The sequence below is a fragment of the Nannobrachium achirus genome, assembly GCF_963921795.1.
Source record: "Nannobrachium achirus genome assembly, chromosome: 5".
Lineage (NCBI taxonomy): Eukaryota > Metazoa > Chordata > Actinopteri > Myctophiformes > Myctophidae > Nannobrachium > Nannobrachium achirus.
The window spans coordinates 32,366,788-32,387,750 of record NC_137814.1 but is presented as its reverse complement, the minus strand read 5'-3'; the positions used below and the strand labels follow the sequence as shown (position 1 = coordinate 32,387,750).

Here is a 20,963-nt window from a genome sequence, read left to right as displayed (position 1 = left end):
ATTCATTATTGCATTATGTTGTACAATGTTTGTTTTTGCGTTCTATCATTTATGTTTGTGTATTGTTTATGCTTTTGTTTTGTACAGTTTTACGTTGGGTCTTTGCCAGCAAGAGCGCAAATAAATCCACCAGTATACAGAACAAGCTGTGTCGTTTTTGGGACTAGAGGGAGTGACAGTAAAACTCGTCTGCAAGAAGCAAACCTCGACCACCGAAGGAAGCCACGGCGGTCCATTCCAACCCGGCTGAATCGACGGCGGTTATCGACGACGGTCAACACGGTTCTGCTTCTGCAAAGTAGTCTCTCCGACAGCAGCCATATCGGAGCTGCCTAGAGCTCAGCCCGTGACAAGCCAACTCACAGGCAGGCAGTTCAACACGCCGCTGCTCGGCGGGGACTTAACCCCTTAGCGTCCAGCCCAGAGCCACACACAGTCAAGGCACACCGTGCTAGACTGTCTAACGCCCGCAAAAGGTTAGTGCACGACAAACAATGAACACGAACAGTGATGGTCGTTAAAAGGTACATTGAAGAGACATTAAGTGATTAAGAGACATTTCGTTCAAGGTCAAAGGAAGACGAATTAGCATTATGCAAATGAGCAATTGAGTGATCTAAGGACATTTTATTTGTGGTGTGTTTCATTTGATGGGTTTAAGTGTTTCTTATTGTTAAATTAAATGGCAGTTTAAATTTACACTTTCGATGGGACTGTTGGACTGGTTTTAATGGATGTATCCGATGTAAGTGTATGGTTTGGTTTAATTTATGGTTAAGTGTGTGAGCTATATATATAAAAAAGATGTCTCAAGAAAATGGGAAAATTAAGGCATCCAATGAGCCACCCCCCTTAACTAAAGAATCAGAACTAAACAAAGAACCAGCCCCAACACAAGAACAAGCCAAATCAAACCCAGCCAAATCAAACCGAGAAACTAAAGAGGCTGGAACAGTCCTAGATAAGCAGGCTTTGGAGCCTCGCAGAGGTGAAAGGCAACGCACACTAACAGAAAAAGGAAGAGAGTTGCAAATCAAAAAGTTAAGAGCTTTGTCATATACCTTTGATTGTGTCTACGAACACTGGAAATGCCAATTGAAAAGAACAAAAAAGGCTGTAATCAGCAATGCTCCAATTGATAACCTACAAGAACATGTTGCTGATGTTGAAAAGGATATTGCCGAATTGAATAGCATTTTTGAAACGTATAGAAAACTTGATTGTCCAAGTAATGAGATGCGCTGCAAGGTGGACAAGTGCAATTTGGTAAGCAAACATGTCATAACTAATGCTCAACTTCAAATACAAGGACTTGAAGAGGAATTTGCCTGGCCAGAAGTCAGCTCTGTGTTTTCAAGTGTCTCTAGTATTTACACTGAAGATTTGCTATATGACAATCCTAACCATTCTCAGCTACAACGCAAGGAACAAGCTGAAGTGGAACTTGCAGCTACACAAACAGTTTTGAAAATTATGTCTGAGCAGGAAGAACAGCAGCAACAATTAAGATGTCTTGAGGCACAGGCTGCAGCTGCTCAAGAGGAAAACCTCAAAAGATTAAAAGCAGTAGAGGAGACGAAGAAGAATATTGAGCACTTGGAAGAGCTTAAAAAGCTAAATGCTGCCAAAGCAAACATTACAGTTCATGATCAACACCGCCAAGTTTCATTCTCGAACCCACCACTAGTAACAGTTGTTCCTCAAAGTGTCCCTGCAGATAATACTGCAAACCTCGTAAAGATTTTGGCTGAAGCTATCACAGCTAACCGGTTACCCATCCCAGAGCCCCCCATCTTCACTGGGGATCCCCTCAAATTCAATTTGTGGAAAGCTTCCTTTCAGATCCTGATAGAAAGAAAAAACATTCCCACTGTGGAAAAGATATTTTTCTTACAGAAGTATATTGGAGGTATAGCTAAAGAGGCCATTGAAGGATATTTTTTAAGTGACACAGAGGAGTCATATGTCGCAGCATGGAATCTTTTAAATGAAAGATATGGTGACTCCTTTATTATTGCAAAAGCTTTTAGAGATAAATTGCATGCTTGGCCAAGAATCGCCCCTAGAGACAGTGTTGAGTTGAGACGGTTTGTAGATTTCTTAAGAAGCTGTGAAGTTGCCATTGCTCAGAATGTGCATTTGAATGTCCTTAATGATGCGATGGAAAATCAATCCCTAGTTACAAAGTTGCCTGACTGGCTTATGAATGGCTGGAACCGCGCAGCCACACAGTTTCAACTGCTGTATGGACACTTCCCCAACTTTAGTTATTTTGTGACATTTCTTAACCAAGAAGCCAGCATTGCTTGTAACCCTGTAACCTCATATAATGCATTGCAGGCATTGCAGCAATGTGAAGAAGTCAAACCCAGACCCAAGTACCCACCTCCTCATGCTAGAACTTTCACAACCTCTGTAAGTGACCGCCGGTCCACAGTTACATGTCTTTATTGCAAAAGGACAGGACATGGTTTGCATAATTGTCGTGAGTTCATCACAATACCAATGGAGGACAAGGTCAAGTTTGTACAGTGTGAGAGGCTGTGTTTTGGATGTTTAACCCCAGGTCATCAATCCAAAAGTTGCAGTAACAGGATGGTCTGTGACACATGCTCAAGACGTCACCCCACCTGCTTACATGAAACCCGTTCAAACCAAGAACAAGTCCAAGCACAGAGTTACAAGGAGAAAATGGCTCAATCAACACAAACTAACATCACAGAAATGATATCCCACAGAGTTATGCAATATGATAACGATGCTCAGACTTCAGCAATTGTCCCAGTTTATGTTTCTAACCCAGAGAATTCTAAGGAAGTAATGGTCTATGCATTGTTAGATTCCCAAAGTGACTCTTCTTTTATTTTAGAACAGGTGGCAGATGTTCTTGATGCACCTACAGAAGCCGAAAGGTTGAAACTATCTACAATGTCCTCTAGAGGTTCATTTATTACCTGTAAAAGAATTGCAGATCTAAGAATAAGAGGGTTATTCTCATCAAAGGAGATTACTGTTCCTACAATGTACACCAGGGAATTCATACCGGCTAATCGGTCACACATACCAACTCCAGAGACTGCCAAAGTTTGGCCTCATTTGAAGCATCTCTCTGAGAAAATCGCACCAAGGAAAGACTGTGAGATTGGTCTCCTAATTGGGTGTAATTGTATACAAGCACTAACCCCCAGAGAAATTGTAAGTGGTGAAGATAACCAACCCTTTGCCCAAAAGACTGATCTAGGTTGGACCATAATCGGAAATGGTGGGAGCCCATGCAAGCTCAAGGAAAGGAGCATAGAAGGCAGTAAGCAGCAACAAGAAGCTCCGGAGGAGAGCAGTACTAAAGTGTGTGCTTCTGTTACTTGCCAGCTCAACAAGGCTGAAGCAACAAGGGCAAGGAAAGTAGTACCACCTAAGCAGCGGCAGCAGTCACTCCATCAACCTGTTCTTGTAAAGGACCCCAAGGAAAGGACGGGTAAAAGGAAGGCCAGGAGGCCTCTGACTGCTTGGAACCAACTAGGCAACAGTCACAAAGGGATGGATGTCAATGTGCATAATGTTTCAACAGATAAGGAAGCCAAGACAAGGAGGAGACCACTTTGTTCCTCAAATGAGGATGTGAATGAGAAAAGGAGGACAAGATTTAAAGGTCAAACTGAAAGAAAGATGTTAAGTGTCCTTGGTAGACCACCTGATTAGTGTCAAATGTTTGCTCAATTTAAATCACTGCTGAACAAGGTTCAAGGTCGAGTTGAAAATGCTTTTAAGTGAAGCCGCAATGTTTTCACTGTAAATTTTGTATGGGTTTTGTACAGTTTATTGCACTGCTTGTAGCAGGTTATGAAATTTTACATTGAATTAATATGGGTATAGAAACTGTGAAATGATTTTGACGTGTAATGAATTAAGATGAATTGAAATCCCAATGATGAGATTTGGGGGGAGTGTAACTGGCGTCATTATTGTTATATTTTTTGTAATTTATTTTCATGTACTTGCTCGCTTGTTTCATGGGTTTGTTTTATTGTGAAGTGTCTACCGGAACTGCTCACCGGAAATGTACCATTTACTCATTGCCCGGTAGCCTTTAAATGTATAGTTGTTTCAGTATGGCAGACCAAGTGGTTGCTCTAAGCACTTCCTCACTTCTCCCATGCAAGCACAGAGTCGGGAGATAGGTTCGTTATTTGTTTGATCATTTGTTCATATATTTTGTTATCAAAGCCAATGATGTTTATTGTGAACGTTTTGGTGATTTATTGATTTTGTTGTTGCAGTTTGAGTCACTGCACCTTGCTGCAGTTGTTTGTCGCTTAAGTTGCCTTACCTTGCTGTGGGCACACGTTTGGACTGGACAACCATTCATTCCCTTTAGTAGTACATGCAGCCAGCGAGGTGTGTTTGTTTGTATTTTCCTTTATTCATTATTGCATTATGTTGTACAATGTTTGTTTTTGCGTTCTATCATTTATGTTTGTGTATTGTTTATGCTTTTGTTTTGTACAGTTTTACGTTGGGTCTTTGCCAGCAAGAGCGCAAATAAATCCACCAGTATACAGAACAAGCTGTGTCGTTTTTGGGACTAGAGGGAGTGACAATCATATTTTTTTGTTTTAGTCGTGTACCTAAGACAATAATTTCATGCATTATTATAACTCTATGGTAATAATGCGTTCCCAGTCTAAATGGGTTAAACCCCCTCACCCTATGAAGAACATTCGTGGGGGGCCCGCAGTGAATCCTTGTACCCAGGGCCCAGAATTTGGTGTGACACGACACCCCTGTGGGAGGCTGTTGAGCTGTCAGCAGCAATCCTGCTTCAAAGCAACAGTCAGGAACCCGAGTAAAATAACACATATGTAGACAGACATACTGGCTTATTTTCACCTTCTGGACCTTCATTGTTAAACCAGGTAAGAACGCTTTCTCAGTAAAGTGTGCAGTTACAGTGCATGCCACGCGTCTAAACTCTACTTGTAACGGGCCCTTCACCAGCTGACTGTTGTTGTTATTAGCTTAGCTTGCTAACGTTTGAAGTTGAAGAGGATGTCATGACTCATGGTACTGTACAGCAGATTTGACCATGGGCTCTCCAGTCCAGTCGGTCCAGCTGCTATTCTTTCTCCCAGTGACCAGCCCTGTCTCCTATGGTCCTGTCATGTACATTCACATTGTGGAGATTGGGTCACCACTAGCTATAGCGGTTAGCATTAGCTTGCCTTGCTTGCTAGCTTCATTGGTTGAGAGTTTGATTTATCAAATACTTTATTAGAGGGTGTTTCAATTTGTCGGTCCCTTTCTACAACTCATACTCATACAACATTAAATGAGCTCATTAACAGTGGTGGGAAAAGTACTCATATGTAAAAGTATCAATACTGCAATGTAGAAATAGGCTGTTACAAGTAAAAGTCAGGAATTAAAAATGTACTTAAAAGTACCAAAAGTAAAAGTACTCGTTATGCAGATTGTCCCATTTCAAGTTTTCAAATCTATACATTTTCTTTGGTGAAAAGTCAAGCACACAATATGCGTCGCATTGCGAGATTGTAGCCCTGAATACATGACGGGTCATATACGACCGTCATGTATTCAGGGCTAGCGAGATTGTAGATTGGCTATTTTCAAATGGCCGAAATGTAATAATAATCAAAATCTACAAATTAAGTAATAACTAGTAAGTGAAGTTGTCAAATAATTGTTGTGGAGTAAAAGTACAGTATTTGCCTCTGAGATGTAGTGGAGTAGAAGTAAAAATACTGAAATTTGGAAATACTCCAGTAAAGTAGAAAATACCTAGGAATTGTACTGTACTTGAGTAAATGTACTTAGTTACTTTACACCACTTATTCTGAGTCCTACCATAGATATTCTTTCAGGATTAAGAGACCACATTTTTACAGATGGTGATGAAGATTGAACAAGGCTTTTTGCATTGTTGATATTTACACTACAGTAGATGCTCAACTATTGAGTTTTGAGTTTTGTCATTGCATAATTCGCTTAAGTGTTTTTTCTTATTTTTTTAATCCACCAGTTACTCGTGCTTGTCTTTTTTTTTACATGTTAATGCTAATGTGAAGCCCCCCCCCCCCCCCCCCCCACATACACACACAAAAAAGGGAAAATATCTAAAATAAAAAAATGGCTGTGCTGCCTGCTCATCATGGTGTATTTTGCTGCTCTTTTCCCTAATCATAGCTTTGATTTCTAAAGCACAATGCATTGTGACGGATAAAATGTATTGCAGATAAAAGCATAATTTGCTGAGGAAAATGACAATGGGGTTTGCCTCTGTAACTGGAGGTCTTAATAATCCATGTGTGTTTTTGACTTGCCCAACAACAGTAATCATTGTGTGACTGCTGTAGAGCGTTACAGGCTGCTATGGAGGAGACGAACCGGGAGGCCGTGGCCACGGCGGTGCAGCGCGTGGCAGGGATGCTCCAGCGCTCAGACCAGCTGGACAAGGTGGAGCAGTACAGACGAAGAGAGGCCCGCAAGAAGGCATCTGTGGAAGCCAGGCTCAAGGTGAAATGTCCCTCGTTTTTAAACTGTACATTATGTTGAGTGTGCTATTTGTTTTACTGGTAACCCTTGGTTAGTTCATAGTACTATTCATCCCGATTCTGAAATGAAGGTGACTCTCAATTATTAATTGAACTGCTCAAACCCAGTGCACACACTCACTCACCCACCTGCAGAAACAGACCCGAGAATCTTAACGCTGCTGTGCACACATTTACCTTATGTTGCACATTCAATATCTCTGCACTGACTGCATAATACCTATGAATTACATTATGTCTATGTATAGGTACACATACTGTTCGTATTTCTGTGACCATAGGTCGCATTTACAAAAAAAACTTGCAGATCCTGTGCGTCACACTGAGGCGTGACATCAGATCCCTGATGTCATCAATACACGTCCTTGTCCCTTTTATGCCCATATATGGAGATCTCTGATGTCATCAATATTAAGCCCATATCTGGGAATGCCCTTATATGGACACAATGATCACAATGATGACTTGACCAGCTCAGCAGAAGGATATAGCTGACCTGTTCTGACATCACAATGATGACTCGACCAGCTCAGCATTCTCAATGGGCCCGAAAATTAAGGCCTGGCCCTAACTGGGCCGGCCCGAGACCCTGTCTGGCCTTACCAATTAGCATACATTTTACGCCTTACCCATCCCGAAAACGTCATGGCCATTTCTTGATGATGCTCTGTTAGGGCAACCATACTAATACAATCCCTTTTGTACTAAAGTTCTAGTCTTTTAGTCAATGCAGTTCTCATTCCGTACAGTAACTCATGTATCTTTTCTGGTTTGCCAATATGGTGTAGGCAGCTATCCAGTCCCAGCTAGATGGAGTTCGCACTGGACTCACACAGCTGCACAACGCCCTGGTGGATGTCAAAGACATCCAGAAGTCCCTTGCGGCCGTCAATAGTGACTGGAGGCAGAGCATCAACACCATAGAAAACTTGAAAGATGTGAAGGATGCAGTGGTCCAGCACAGCCAGCTAGCGTCTGCTGTGGAAAACCTTAAAAACATCTTCTCAGGTACATGACATTTGAAGAGTGTACTGTATATGCAGTGTACTGTATGTATAATATGAGGTTGTGCCTGTGACCTAACAGCTGATGGTCAGAGTCTTGAGATGGTTTCTCTGAAATAAGTTGTTGGATTTTATTTTGATGCTTCATAGAGCTGCATATTATTTTAATGTGTAACTTCTCTGTACAGAACTTTGTGACTTTATTTAGAAAGGTGTTATATAAATGAAGTAATTATTATTATTATGATTAATATTATTATTATTAGTAGTATATATTATTCTTAGGGGTTATTGTTCTCAAGACAAAGTATGTGACAGATTGATGAAAATACTCTTTCTGTCTTTCTCTCATTCTCTATCTTCAAACACACACAAACACACTCTCTCTGTTACACTCACACTCTCAAAATGTATCTCTCCAGTACCAGAGATAGTGGAGGAGACCAAACAGCTGATAGAGCAGGCTGAGCTGCTGCTGGCCCACCGTAAACTGATGGACCTCGAGTGTTCCCGTGATGACCTGATGTATGAGCAGTACCGTATGGACAGCAAGAACACCAGCGACATGAACCTCATCCGCAACTACTTTGAAGATGTAAGTTCACCTGGGATGGACAATAGTGGTTCTTCAAAGTGATATTAATTAACCACTCAACCTTTAAGACATGGAATGCATCTGTTTCACTTTAGATTTTAACCACTTTAGATTTTATACTTTCAAATGTTTGCAAATCTTTGGATATATACTTTTTTTTTTTTTTTTGAACAAAAGGTGGATATATACTTTTTTAAAGCAAACTTTTGTAACATAAATATTTGCAGGTGGGGGTCCACATCCAAATACATATCTTTCTATGGGTCCTTGACATGAAAAAGTTTAAGAACCACTGATCATAGAAACCTAGGTTATTCAAAAACCTTGGTAGGATTTAGAAGACATTTTGACGAAGAAATCTCAGAAATAAATGAGATACATCGTCCACTAGTGCATACGATATCGAGTTGTCGGCCATACTGTACTGTAATACAGTGTATGAGCTAATGGTGTATTTCTTGCTGGTTTATGATTTGGCATGCTGTTTTTTTCCATGAAAATAATTGCTGGTGGCTTTATTTTCTGCTATGACAATTAATACTTAAACCCACACCACACCATACCATACCTTTGCACCTTATGTCTAATCTCATGTACCTACAGTTTTTTTTATGCAATGTGATATCTTGATCTTTCTTTGACATTACTTTTTCTGTTTTTCTCCTTGCACTCTATCTCTCTCTCTCTCTCTCTCTCTCTCTCTCTCTCTCTCTCTCTCCCCTTCCCCCCTTTTCTTTCTTCCTGAAAACCAAATGAAGGAACTTACACAACAACTAATTTCACACACTGATTTACACCTGCCTGTGGCATTAAAACTGATTCTGATCCATAGACCATATACTGTTAACCAATCCAGCACGTTTTGCATGCATTAGCCAAAGCATAGTTGTGAGTGATTTAGCCCAGGGTATGCAACATTTTCACTCCTTGTGCCACCTACCCTGTACTGGCATCATATACGGTAGATATTTGAACAAATGTAATATTCACATACTGTAATCAACTGTAGTCTAAATTAATAGACCATGTGTGTGCTGATATCATTTAATGCATTGCCTCTTAGGTGCAGTCATTGTCTGATGAACTAGCTAAGCAATTGTGGATGGTGCTCCAGCGTGCCATGGTAACGGTTCGCCGTGACCCCACCATGCTGGTCTCCGTGGTGCGGATCATCGAGCGGGAGGAGAAGATCGACCGACGCATGCTGGACCGCAAGAAGCAGACGGGTTTCATCCCACCAGGACGACCTAAACAATGGAAGGAAAAGATGTTTAAGGTAATAGGATGGAGATGGACCAGTTATTATGGTCTTATACCAGATATGCTGTATATTTTTCTAACCAAAGTGACAACATGGTAACTGTAATGAACAGTAATATGACAAGTTGTAGGACTACAAACCTTATAATTACCCAACAACAGCAATTGGAGGGCACCGTTAGCACCCGCATCGAGGGGACCCAGTCTGTGACACGGGAGTCAGATAAGATGTGGCTGGTTCGGCTCTTGGAGATAACCAGGAAGTATGTTCTGGATGACCTCATCGTTGTCAAGAACCTCATGGTGCAGTGCTTCCCCCCACACTACAACACCTTCCAAAGGTACAGTAACACCATGGAATGCTGACATGATACGATTTCTGTCTGTCTGTCTGTCTTATCTATCTATTTATCTGTCTATCTTACATAATTATATATTACTTTATGTATATTCTTTTTCCTCCAAAAAACAATAGCAGTTAGTAATTCTATCAAAGTAGTAGCAGTACATTGTTTTAAGAATATGACATTTGCACGCATTTGGTCATTAAAAAAAGTATGAAACAAATAAAGGTGTCAATGATTATCATAATTGTAACATTTGTGCATTTGTTTTTTCAGGTTTTTCGGTCTATACCATGAAGCTGTGTCAATTCGTGTCCAGGAACTGGCATCTGAAGACTTGGAGGCCAATGAAATAGTTTCCATGCTCACCTGGGTCCTGAATACGTATAAGAGGTACTAAGCTGCACACCAAGTCCTACATACATTGTTTCAGAAAGGAAAAGCTAAAGGATGCCGGCTGCTTTGGTAAAAGCTTACGGTTTAAAACCGAACCGTACGGTTCGCCCAGCGCAGTTCAATACGCCTTTACGGTTCACTCTTTTTCAGTTTTCCAAAACATTTTAATAAAAAATCACTTGCAGAGTTCCCCACCACCCGAGAGTGAATTCGGCTGGTGTTGCTTGCCAAAAACAGCTGATCCACAAGCATCACACATTGGGAGCCTGTAGATCGTCTATATTTGGTGGGCGACAGCCGCGACACCCATCGGATTAATAAATGAGCATAATGATTAGCCTACCTGACGCTGTTGTTGTGCTCTCCACTAGTAGCAGGAGCTCATTAAAAGTTATTTCCGTCAGACAAGTCCCAACAAAATACTCCATAATAGGGATGTTCCTATAGCGGTTAATTTCACTGACTTGTACATGACATTTTTGAAACCGAATATTCGGATATCCGAAAATTAATTTAATTTAAATTAATTTATTTATTGAAATTAAAACCCAGAAAATAGCCAGAATTGAGCACATTTCGATCTATTAGGCTAAACCTAATTTGAAAGAGATATCAGGAGTATATTGAAAGCCTTTTAATAATGTTTATACTATTGGAATCTGCCCCAAAATAATTAATTACATCACCAGCAAAAGGCGCAAATCTAGGTCAAATACCAATTAACTCCCCAGCGCACCCCGGGGGTGCTGACTAAAACCAACTTTGCACTGTAGCAAGTAGCAACTTTTAAGAGTAATGATTGATATCATGCTGGGGAGAAGCAGCAGACAGACAGACAGACAGACAGACAGACAGACAGCTGCTGGCGATGAATGCACTCGCTCTCTGCCAGGTGCGTGCACTGTGGGTCATCGTGACCACTGAGCACAGTGTGACAGTCAGGCTCTGCAAATCACCCATGGTCATTCTTAATTGGCTTATTTTACTTGTTAAAGCAACATTTTATTATAAAGACATGACAGTAATATGGGTGCAAAATGCAAATGTTTAATAAAGTTCATATCTCAATAATTACAAAAATATTTAACCAAATTTTATTTACAAAACGAATAGTGAGAGCAGCCATGTTTAGTCGGATATCCGAATATCCATGCACATCCCTACTCCATAACTCTAGATAGGAACTCTTCTTGAATCATTATAAGCATAACAACCTTAAATAAGTAAATCCTTATGCAGAGATTAAATGTCTTAAATGCCGTAAACCAAACTTTTGTTTTGTCTATGTGACAGAATCTCCCCCCTCCCTTCCCTGCGCACAAATGCATAGTGACATAAGGTGTTTATTTTGCCTTGAGCATAATATTGAAAGGGAGGAAATAAAATCGGCGATATAAGATAAATTCTTTCCTTGAAAATTATGAAAAGCGGCAATACTGGAATGTGTCTGAATAGAATTATTTTCTTATTGCTAATACATAAAATAAACTGAACATTTTGAATTTTCTTTCTTTTATTTCTTTTTTTTTTTTTTTACTGTATAAGCCAAAAACCGAGGTTCAAACCGAAACATGGGCCAATAAAACGTTGCACCCCTAGTGTGCATGTGCGTTCATGACAAATACTACTTTTTTTTTCTTTTCTTTTGGCTATCATTTTCTCCCTAAGCCTTCAACACACCAGTTCCATGCATAAGACAAAGGGAAGGAAGTCTCTACTGTCTCATCTTATATGGGCATGCCTCGTAAATCAATTAAATCAATATTAAAAGCTTACCCCTGCTCCCACACACAGTTTCAGCACGCAATGTGTACTGTAATAGTGATGTGCTGTCATTGGATTAGTCACACTGTTTAAATCGCATGCTACTCCTAACCTTTCTTGCTGGGGGCATGCGTGTGTTTTTGAAAGTATGTGTTCACACATCGCGTGCAATTGCAGGGATTGAGAAGATTAATGCACAGCTCCCTATGGGCTTTTAAAATACAAAGACACAGACACACACACACACACACACACACACACACACACACACACACACACACACACACACACACACACACACACACACACACACACACACACACACACACACACACACTCTTGCACATACACACATACATATTCTGGCTGTATGTGGTACCATCATGGGAATTGCATAGATGACAGGCTGTTGAAATTGATCAAATGGAAATAAGAAGATTGTATGGAATGAAAACAGGGATGCTACAATTAGAATGTTTTCACCTGAGAGAGATATATATTCTTTTTATATGATTTGCTGATAATGATTTGCTGATATGGACTATATTAATCAATTATAATTATTAATTCTCAATGATGAATAGGTTATCATTATAATATGATAATAATATATATACATTATATAATAAGATTATAGATTTTTAGATTGCAGAGTTGCTAAGGGAATTGAAGATTTTGAATAACACAAAGGGGAAGTTAGAGAGAGAGAGTGTAGATTACTGGTTATGGTAAAGGTTCAGAAAAGATTAGGTGTGATGTAGGGTAATGTTGGTTAGGGTATAGGTACTGTAATATAAAAGCGTGCGTGTGCGTGTGCGCGTGTGTGTGTGTGTGTGTGTGTGTGTGTGTGTGTGTGTGTGTGTGTCTGCGCGTGTTCGTGTCAGTGTGGAGATGATGGGCCACCCAGAGCTGCATGCAGAGTGTGATGTCAACCAACTGCAGCCTCTGTTGCCTCAGGAAGTTGTGGATCAGCTCCTCAGTAAATATGTGCAGACGTTTACTGTGAGTAACACACACACACACACACACACACACACACACACACACACACACAAATGGTGAGACTAGGGCTGAGTGATATGACTTCATATCAACTCAATATCACGTTTATTAAAAAATTAAAATAATTGCGTCGATTAAAGAAGTAGTTCACCCCCATATAAAAAAATATTATTGAACTCAAGTCTCCATGGCGTGAGAAATCAATAGAAAAAAAGTCATTTTGGGGGTGAACCAGAACTACTCCTTAAGATTTATGACCCCTAGTTCATTCATTCATTGTGAGTACGATACAGTGAAGTGTGTCTAAGCGTGTCCATGGGTGCAGTCTAATATAACAGGCTGGCTGCGGAAGGCCTTGGAGACGGACAAGAAGGACTGGCAGAAAGCAACAGAGCCTGAGGCTGACCAAGACGGATACTACCAGACCACTCTGCCTGCCATAGTCTTCCAGGTAACACGACACACATACATACTGAACTAATAATGTATTTTGTGTATTATGACTTATTCATGTATTTGTATGTATTGCTCTCCCTCCTCCTCAGATGTTTGAACAGAACCTGCAGGTGGCAGCTCAAATAGATGAGAACTTTAAAGAGCAGGTTTTGAAGCTCTGCCTCAAACAGATGTGCAGTTTCCTCATCAGGTAATTATTTAAAATGTTCTTCTTTGAATTTCCTGATCTCCAAATATGCATTTCATATGTTCACCCTCTGAGTCCTCAGATGCATAGATCTGATAATAGAATAATTGCTCTAATTGCTTACAGTATTTTCTGGACTATAAGGCGCACCTGACTATAAGGCGCACTGTCAATGAATGGTCTATTTTCAAACTGTTTTCATATATAAGGCGCACCTGACTATAAGGCGCACATAATAGACGCTACCGTTGCGTTATGCATCAAACAGATGGAGCTGTGCTAAAGGGAATGTCAATGTCAATGAATGATCCATATATAAGGCGCACTGGACTATAAGGCGCACTGTAGTTTTTTGAGAAAATTAAAGGCTTTTAAGTGCGCCTTATAGTCCGGAAAATACGGGTAATTACCTTTACGTTTTCAAATAGCTAAGAAATATAATGCAGTAAATGCACTAAAACGCTACAGTATGTACTTTGTTGACCAAGGGGTCTCTTCAAAAAATAATCCCTCTACACCCACATCTCATTGCCGAAAATAGCTGATCTACAAGCTCACAACACATCACAAAGTGCTGCAACGAGTTGTGAGCTTGTAGAGCTTTATTTTTGCTGAATATTTGCTCATTGACATGCTCAGGCTTCAAGTGGTTAACTAATTATTTTCATTATCAATTAATCCTAGCCTATGTCATAAGATATAACAATAAATGTACCCTGCACTCAAAACGATACATTTCAATTTCATAATATGGAATATAGGAAAGGGGAGTCAAGGCAATTTATTTTGTATAGCACATTTCAACAAGGCAATTCAATTTGCTTTACATAAACCGTTATGCAAAGAAAGGAAACTCATTATAGGACATTTGAATACAGTAAAAAAAAGGGGGGGGGGAAACTAAATGTTCTTTACAGGACACAGAGCAGAAAAAACATAATAAAAGGACTTTTGAATAACAAAAACAATAAGTAAAATTACAGTGCAGAATAATAATTTTGATTAAAATGCGTTGAGCTTGGTGTTAAAGGGAAAAAGGGAGTGGGCCAAGGATAGACCCCCGGGGGACCCCGGTCAGGGTTATAGAGTTTAAGTGGTTAAATATTTAATAGAATGTTCTCCCTGGGGGCAGGTACCGAGAAGAAGCCATTGTCTACAAAGAGGAGCACCTGAGAGACAGACAACAGCCTCAGTGTTATGTTCAGTACATGATCGCCATCATCAACAACTGTCAAACCTTCAAGTAAGGAACTTGGAGATTGCTAGTTGCTTACCAGTGTTTTAGAATACTGATATGCTTATTAGTGTGATCAATATTTCTAACTTTGGAGAACAAGTTACAACATATTCGTTTTTGACTGTGCTCAGCGCAGGTTGTGCACAGATTTTTATTTTTTATTTGTGGGGAACATACAGTAATGAAAATGGTAGATTTTCAAAAGCCAGATGTCTTGGCCATCTGGCTAAAGGGATTTGGCTACCCTGGCATCACAGGGATCTCCATATATGGCAATAAAAGGGATTTGGTTCCCCTGACATCACAGTGATTATATATTGGGATTCACAGATATGGGCTTAATATTGATGACATCGGGGATCTCCATATATGAGCATACAAGGGATTTGGTTCCCCTGGCATCACAGGGATCTCCATATATCCATATATGGGCATAAAAGGGACACAGATATGGGATTAATATTATTTAAACACCCAGCGGCCTTACCGAAGCACCGGGCTAAATTTTCGAGCCGGCCGCCGGCCGCGATTTGTTTACATCGGCCTGCGAGAGCGTCACGCCGCTAGGGGTGGCTCGGTATCGACATTTTGTTATCGCGGTTACCGTCTTACCATTTACCGCCGGTATTGCGGTAATTACCGCACCCCTGTATCTATCAATTAATAGGTTCAGCGATAAGCCAAAATATTCCAATCATCTGCCCAGAATTTGCCGCTCCACAGCCCGAGTTATACATCCCCGTACAGCACAGCGGGTATGGCTTTGAAAGGAGCAGATCTACAAGCTCACAACACGTTGCATCCGCGACGCGTTCTGAGCTTTAGATCTGTGCAAGCCTCAGTAGCAGCCTACGTTACTATAGTAACCCGACAGATCTACAATCTCAGAACGCGTCGCGGATGCAACGTGTTGTGAGCTTGTAGATCTGCTCCTTTCAAAGCCAGACCCGCTGTGCTGTACGGGGATGTATAACCCGGGCTGTGGAGCGGCACGTTCTGGCTGCCCCCGACAGGTTTTGGTTAGTTACAAGACTTGACACAAAAAAAAGGTTGTAAAATCGCCGACGTTGGAAAAAGTAGAAGCTGGTTTCATTTTCGGTTTTAGTCCTCGCGGCTCGTGCTCTGTCTGTATGAATAAAAAAAGAATCTGCCACAAGGTATGTATAAACATACTTGTGTCGTGTGGATATTATGGAGAAAGTTTAACGCTGCTGCCTGCTACGAGGCTGCTGCACAGTGTCCAGTGGGGATTTCTCTGTCTCCGCGTGACGGCAATACCTAGGGTCTAGCGTTAGTTTCATTTTCGATGAAAAGGAAACTGATGGCCCATTAAGCTTCCAAACATGTGGTACGCGGCCCAGAGCAGAGTGGCATGGAGCGCATGCAGTCCTTGCTTCTCCCCCGTTTTAAAACTCGCTCGTTCTCAATAAAAAATTGCCTCTTTCTTGTCTTTTTTGACCGCGGTAAGGACCCTGACACCGCGGTAGGCCGCGGTATACGGCGGTACGGCGGTTACGGTCCCCAACCCTACGCACCGCCGATATTTGCCGTCCACTCCAATGCAATCCAGGATCTTTGGAGCTCATTTTCTCTGTTCTATGCCTATCCATGAGGTGCGCAAGGTTTAATCACGGCTAAATCGCCGAAAATTGGGCTTCTAAAATGAGTGGTAGCCAATAGCTAACTTCAAGCTAACTTCATCCTGTTCCTGTTCATGACACAAAGTAAAGTGTTCATGCGCGTCATGGCTGCGCACGGCTTGTGCATATACAGCGTATGTCTATGGTGGATTCTCTGGCCACTGGGCGCCATCTAGTGGAGATTCCGGGCACTGGATGAGTTAACACATTTCATGCCAAAGAAGGAGATCTCCTTCTTATCTCTATTTCCTAGTTCCGTGCTAATACGCTGATTAAATAAAAAATAAATGGGCTAGCTAAAAACCCCTAGAATCTAATGTGTTAATACCTGGCAGTCAATAAGTACTTTACTTAAGTAAATGTACTTAGAGTTTCCACCACTGGCTACAAGTGTGAACATAGCCTGTGTCCTCTGCCCTCTCCAGAGAGTCCATCAACAGCCTGAAGAGGAAGTACTCCCAGTCGTCATCAGAGCTCAGCGACATCGATGCAGCCATCGAGAAGACGCTCAACGAGGTTGCCAAGGAGGGATGCCAGTTCCTATTGGATGAGGTCTTCCTCGACCTCGACGTAAGACAGCCTTTGATTAGGCAAATGTATTTCAGCAGGGGTCTTCAAAGTTTTCAGGCCAAGAGCCCCTTAACCTTAACCCCACAGCCTTTTCATAGATTCCATATAGTTTCATTGTTTGACAGCACGATCATCAGTGTATTTTGGATTCATGTCAATGTGTGTTTCCAGATATTTAACCACTTGAACCGTCCGTCAATAATGAATAAACAAACTTGACCTTTCATTCTGTACTTAGTCTGCTCTTTTCCCCTTTACTCTAAACCTTTTCCCCTTTACACTAAACCTCTTTGCTGCATGAGGGGTTGTGAGCTTGTAGATCTGCTATTTTTGGCTAACGTAATCAGAATATGGACGCTAGGGTTCAAGTGGTTAATATAAAAAAGGGAAGTTTCTATCACAAAGATTTGGAGGACCCCCTGTAGTGACTCTGAGGACCCCCATGGCCCTTTATGGGCCATGTCGATAGAAAAAGTATTTTAAAGTGTTCCTGGAACAAAATAATTTTTTGTTTGAATGTTGCCCTCCCCCAGCACCACCTAAATGAACTGTTAACCAAGAAGTGGCTGATGGGCTCCCATGCTGTGGACACCATCTGTGTGACAGTAGAGGACTACTTCAATGACTTCAACAAAATCAAGAAACCCTACAACCAGGTAAGGAGTATGGTCCAAAAACAGCATTCACAGTCAAAACAAAAATCTGAGGGTGATTGATACAGCTCAGTTACCTTAGTGTTCACAACGAGTTGTACACTGATTGTTTGCATTAACTGTAGGGTCCTCAATGTATTTTACACAGGACCCAAATGAGATTTCATTATCTCAACGAAACTCAAAGAAAACACCAGTAATTAAGGGATAAAGGTACCAGTTTACCCCCACTAGAGGGCTTAATGCAGTTGTCCTACAGTTGATCTATTTTGCCACAGACCCCCTTCTGAAAAGATTTTGTGCCAGGGACCCCCATAAGAGATTTGTGTTGTCAACAAATTCTCAAAATTCTTCAAGAGTTTTTCCACATAGCTGTAAATACCTGGTGTCTGTGTCTGATTCAAATAGATGAAGTATAAATTAAGGTTAAAGTGGTTACATTGACATTATTTTCTTTGTAGTCGATGACAAGTGAAGCCCATCGCCGGGTGGTGGTGGAATACATCAAGGCTGTGATGGCGAAGAGGAGCATCTTTAAGAACGCAGATGAGAGGAGGGAGGGAGCTGAGAGGATGATCAAAGAGGCAGAACAGTTCAAGTTCCTTTTCAAGAAACTCACCGCTGTAAGTAGACATACAGTACATGCACATGTTCATTACGTGTCTCTGTGATGAATGAGGTGACAAAACATCCATGTTGCCGCGACCAAACTTTAGCATGCTATAAACTTATGAGGTTGGACTTTTAGTTTTTTGTAGAGCAGGTCACATCAAGAAAATATGCACAGGATGAATCCAGTATATGAACAATGTGTACTTGGTGTGTTGTAATGTGTTGGTTTCAGGGAGAAGACACAGATCGTCTTTGTGATGCCATAGCTGCCATAGCTGAAGTCTTCAAGCTGACCGACCCTACTCTGCTGTATCTAGAGGTCTCCACGCTGGTGTCCAAATACCCCGATATCAGGTACACACACAGTCTGACACACAATGGAGCTGCTTTGAATATACCATAACCATAATATTTAATATTCCAACAGCCTCTATCACACCATATTTAAATGGTATGTGTCCTGTCTGGGCATCAAGCAGACAATCATATCTTTCCCACTTTAGGTTTTGGGCTTTTATGCCTTTATTTTTTCATAGTTTACAGTGTAGATAGACAGGAAACAGGGGAGAGGTCCATGGCCACCTCATGGTTGACGCCGAGTGCTTTCATGTCAGCCAACGCAGTCGTCTGCCAGGTCACATCGATCTGATCATCCTCATCTCTGCTCTGTTCAGATTTTCTTCATGCTCCACCTTCAGGGCCCATGTCTCGCTTCCATACGTCATGCCACTTCTGATGCAGACTGAGTACACTTGCCCTTTCATCTTCAGGGATGGGGCCTTGGTTGTTAGAAAGGGCATGAGTTCCCTAAACTTCTTCCATCCACTTCTCACCCTTGGGGTCAACGCTAGGTTTTACTTGGATTGTTTAATTTGGAGGGACTATTGATGAATACCTTATACAAAAACAATACATATAGTAGAGTTGAGGATAAATAAATATGTCTGCGTTAGAAAAATGCAAAACGCAAGAAAAATGCAGATTTTCATCCATGGTCCATAACATGTTACAATTACACAATTTATTACAGTGGCTCTTCCCAACTTTTCTTGTCTCCACACAGGGAAGAACACATTGTCGCTCTGTTGGCGGTGCGTGGTGACGCTAGTCGGGACATGCGTCAGATGATCATAGAGACATTGAGTCAGAACAAACCAGCCTATACCAGCGCCATGCAGCCCATCTTCAAAGACATCACCGTGCCCATGAATATTACCTCCATGACCATGGCGAGCGCGACGGCAAAGCTGCTCAAATAGAGATCACCAGGCATAACCGGGGTGCATGGATTGATTTCCATCGACCCCCAGTTGAATTAAGGGAAAACCTTTATTGTAAAGGACAACAAATACAGTACACTGTGGGAGTTGTGAAGGATTGGGAACTTGATCATAACTAAATAAACATTCTAAACAAATGTCTTGGACAGAATAATACCATGACTGATGCACTTTGATGAGTCCACTGAATGTTTGGATGAAAAATGGCTCAAATGGAAGGCTAGGTACTCTCCAAGCCTTTTAGCCTTAATCTGGTCTGTCCATTTTCTAAAGTAGGCAAAGTCCTTAATTAGAATATAATATAAGTTACTAATGTACATTACTGTAGGCCTGTATGTTCTAAGAGAGAGGGAGAGAAAATTCCCATTCCAGTCATACTTCCTCCTTAAAAGAATTGTAAAATTTGGATTGAGGCCTGAAGTGGACACAACAGTCTGGTGGATTTAAACTGTTACATAATGTTTGTTCCCTTCCTGAGTGAAAATGTTAGTTAAAATCAGTGGCACCACATGTGCTATCCTGGATCTGATTTAGAATCCACTTGGCTACATGGAACTATTTGTTAGTAAAAAGATCTGTACACACGCACGCTCCTCATGCCTTGTAACTTTTAGTTGTTCTTATGGAAAGATATTTTCATTGTTAATGTTGATCATTTGTGGGATTTCTTTTATTCTTCTGTCCTACCATTTCTATCTTGTCATGTGATTGAGGGTTGGCAGATGCTGCCATGTAAATAATCTTGCACCTTGCAAAACAATTATTAAACCACTTATATGAAGTGCCTTTATTATTATTACTAAACTAAGTTAACCACTGTTGTTGGGAAGCTTTACGGTAATGAAACCTTACACCTTACCAAAATCTACAAACGTATTTTGACTTGAGGTTAAAATGAACCAAGTTGGACTCGCTGAGTGGCAATATCTAACAGTTGTTTTGGCTATTACATTTTTTAAAGAAGGAAAGAATAACAGAAATGCAGCCTTAAAACGGGGTCTTTAACCTTTGCAGTAAAGCTGGGAGTATTGAGGATAAAGGGGCATTAATCTTTTTCAGCATGACAAACATGGGTTTCCGTCTCCCAACATGCATCTACTGTACCTAGACGAAGAGCTGAAACCACAAAGCATCTCCATCCCTATGTGTGTGTCTGCGGTTTCATTTCACTCTCACCCTGTTGGCTTCCTGCTAAATGTTTGATTAGGCTGTGAGTGAAGACAGCATCACGCAAACACTACTATCACACACACGGTCCTGGCAAAATGCTCTCAAGTTCTGTGACAATCATACTCAGAATGATCATATGTAAAGTTAAACAGAACAGTTACTGGGGAAGCCACTGATGCAGAGTGACAGCTGGGAGTGGGAGGGGTGGTCTTTAAGTGCCGGTA

General features: G+C 41.1%; 1 protein-coding gene across 1 annotated transcript; it reads left to right on the top strand.

Annotated features, from left to right (window-relative positions):
* Window positions 1-4,787: 4,787 nt before the first annotated feature.
* On the top strand, window positions 4,788-20,351 carry exoc3 (exocyst complex component 3). Its single transcript, XM_080726040.1, has 16 exons — window positions 4,788-4,913; window positions 6,372-6,531; window positions 7,358-7,577; window positions 7,996-8,168; window positions 9,232-9,444; window positions 9,591-9,769; window positions 10,049-10,165; window positions 12,817-12,934; window positions 13,260-13,385; window positions 13,480-13,580; window positions 14,710-14,820; window positions 16,880-17,024; window positions 17,558-17,680; window positions 18,139-18,300; window positions 18,522-18,643; window positions 19,353-20,351. The coding sequence occupies exons 2-16, from the start codon at window positions 6,388-6,390 to the stop codon at window positions 19,546-19,548; spliced, it is 2,250 nt and encodes a 749-aa protein (XP_080582166.1). The 5' UTR covers window positions 4,788-4,913; window positions 6,372-6,387; the 3' UTR covers window positions 19,549-20,351.
* The last annotated feature ends 612 nt before the right edge of the window (window positions 20,352-20,963 follow it).